General features: G+C 59.1%; 1 protein-coding gene across 8 annotated transcripts in view; it reads left to right on the forward strand.

The window, feature by feature from the left end:
* SSBP3 (single stranded DNA binding protein 3) overlaps positions 1-1,766 on the forward strand; it is a 171,111-nt gene that overhangs the window by 1,495 nt on the left and 167,850 nt on the right. For all 8 annotated transcript variants that reach the window (XM_007471146.1, XM_007471145.1, XM_007471148.1 and 5 more), the window contains exons 2-3: positions 859-931; positions 1,154-1,215. In XM_007471146.1, coding sequence (XP_007471208.1) covers positions 859-931; positions 1,154-1,215 — 135 coding nt within the window. The remainder of the gene's footprint in view (positions 1-858; positions 932-1,153; positions 1,216-1,766) is intronic.

Genomic DNA, 1,766 nt, shown 5'->3' on the forward strand with positions numbered 1-1,766 from the left:
GCGTGGGAGAGCCCATTGTTGGGAGCCGGCGGAGGTTGGGGTCTGGGGGCGCCGCCGGGGGAGGGGGCACTTGGTGGCCTTGGGGCGTGCCGGGCGCGGGGGCCCGCGGTGAGGGATGGACGAGGTCCCGCAAGCGAGCCTGGGCGCTCGCTCCAGCCGGGGCGCTCGCCGCGCTGACGGCACTTTGCCCACCGGGCGCGGGCAGGGGGCGCGTGGCTTCTGCAGCCCCGAAGGCTCCTTTTGTCCGCCCGCGGCGTGAGGAGTGAGTGCCGGGGGCTTTGTTCGTCCGGGAGCGCTCTCCCTTCCCTGCCCTTGGCCTCGCCGCCGGCGCCGGGCTGGGCAGGGACGGCGGCGCCGGCTTGGCCCTAGGCTTGGGGGACAGTTGTTTTGGGGGGAGGTGGTGAGGGCGGCGCTTTGCTGCCCTCTCCAGAGCTCGCGGAGCACTCCAGAGTCCAGGACTGAGTCTCCCCGGACTCTCAAACGTGGGGAGAGGGTGGGTCGGTGGCAAGGAGTGGATCGGGAAAAGGAGCGAGGCTCGGGGGTTGGGTTGCTTGCGAGTTTGAGAGACCTAAGTGGGTTTGGTCCCGACGCTACTTGGAAGTTCAAGTTCGGGGGCTGCTCTCCAGCCCTCGCGGCTTGAAGTAAACGTGTTTCCTCGTACCCACCCCCTAACTGCTCGTACCCGTGGCCTCAGGCAGGACCGAGCTAGCTGCTCACCTCTGGTTGGGGCCACAATGGGACAGAACGGACAGGGTTGGAGGACAGGCTTGGAGGCCAACTGGCAAGGTCCAGGAGCGAGCGCCCGGTGTGGTCTGACGCTTTCCCTCTCTCTCTCTGTGCCCGCTACCCACTTTCCAGGTTAGCTTTATATGTCTACGAATATTTACTGCACGTAGGAGCACAGAAATCTGCACAGACCTTCTTGTCGGAGGTGAGTGGAACTCCCCCCATCATCCAATTTCTTGACACCCCTCCTCCTCACTATTCTTAAAGCCTTTGTTTTCTGGAGCAGCCACTGTGGCCACCATTTTGAATTTTTATCACCTTTTGGCATTTATTGTTAGTTGGTCTTCACAGCCTTTTGGCTCTGGGAAGCCCCTAGCCCATCCCTTCTCTCTGCTCCTCTAAGCTGTCTCTGCTCTCTCCTTTCTAGATTCGATGGGAAAAAAACATCACGTTGGGAGAACCGCCTGGGTTTTTGCACTCGTGGTGGTGGTAAGTTTGTGTGATAGTTTTGTGTGTGTGTTTGTTTTGTTCTGAGCCCCCGGCTTCAAGTGAACAAAGATGGGAGGTCTGGAGCGGGTCCCTCCATGCCTTAGTCCCTAGCGTTGCATAGAGCAGGGTGCCGTGGGGCCCTCAGGACTGGCAAAGGAGGAAAAGGGCAGACGAGGTCGGTGCCTAAGTTTCTGCCTCCTTTTTGCCCACTGTTGAGAACCCTACTAATCGTGCCTGGTGTTTGCATGGAAACTCCGTACTTTTACATTTCACTCTGAGGCGCTGGGCATGGGCTTGAAAAAAAAACTTGCATGGGTTTTTGTCAATTCTGCACGTTGCTTTAATTAGAGGGAGTGGGGGTGGGGTGGGTGGAGGGGCACCAGGTCTGTTTTACAACTGGCCTGCCCCTTCCTTTTTCTTCTGTGAGCTCAAAACCTTGAGAGAGAAATCCATGGGGACCTTTTCCAGGCACCCTGAGAAAGAGCAAGAAGGGGCTGCCACTTCCTTAAAGACACTGTTTCAGACCTACTGGACCTCCCCCCCCCCCCCCC

This window comes from Lipotes vexillifer, unplaced genomic scaffold, assembly GCF_000442215.2.
Source record: "Lipotes vexillifer unplaced genomic scaffold, Lipotes_vexillifer_v1.1 scaffold1003, whole genome shotgun sequence".
Taxonomy (NCBI): domain Eukaryota; kingdom Metazoa; phylum Chordata; class Mammalia; order Artiodactyla; family Lipotidae; genus Lipotes; species Lipotes vexillifer.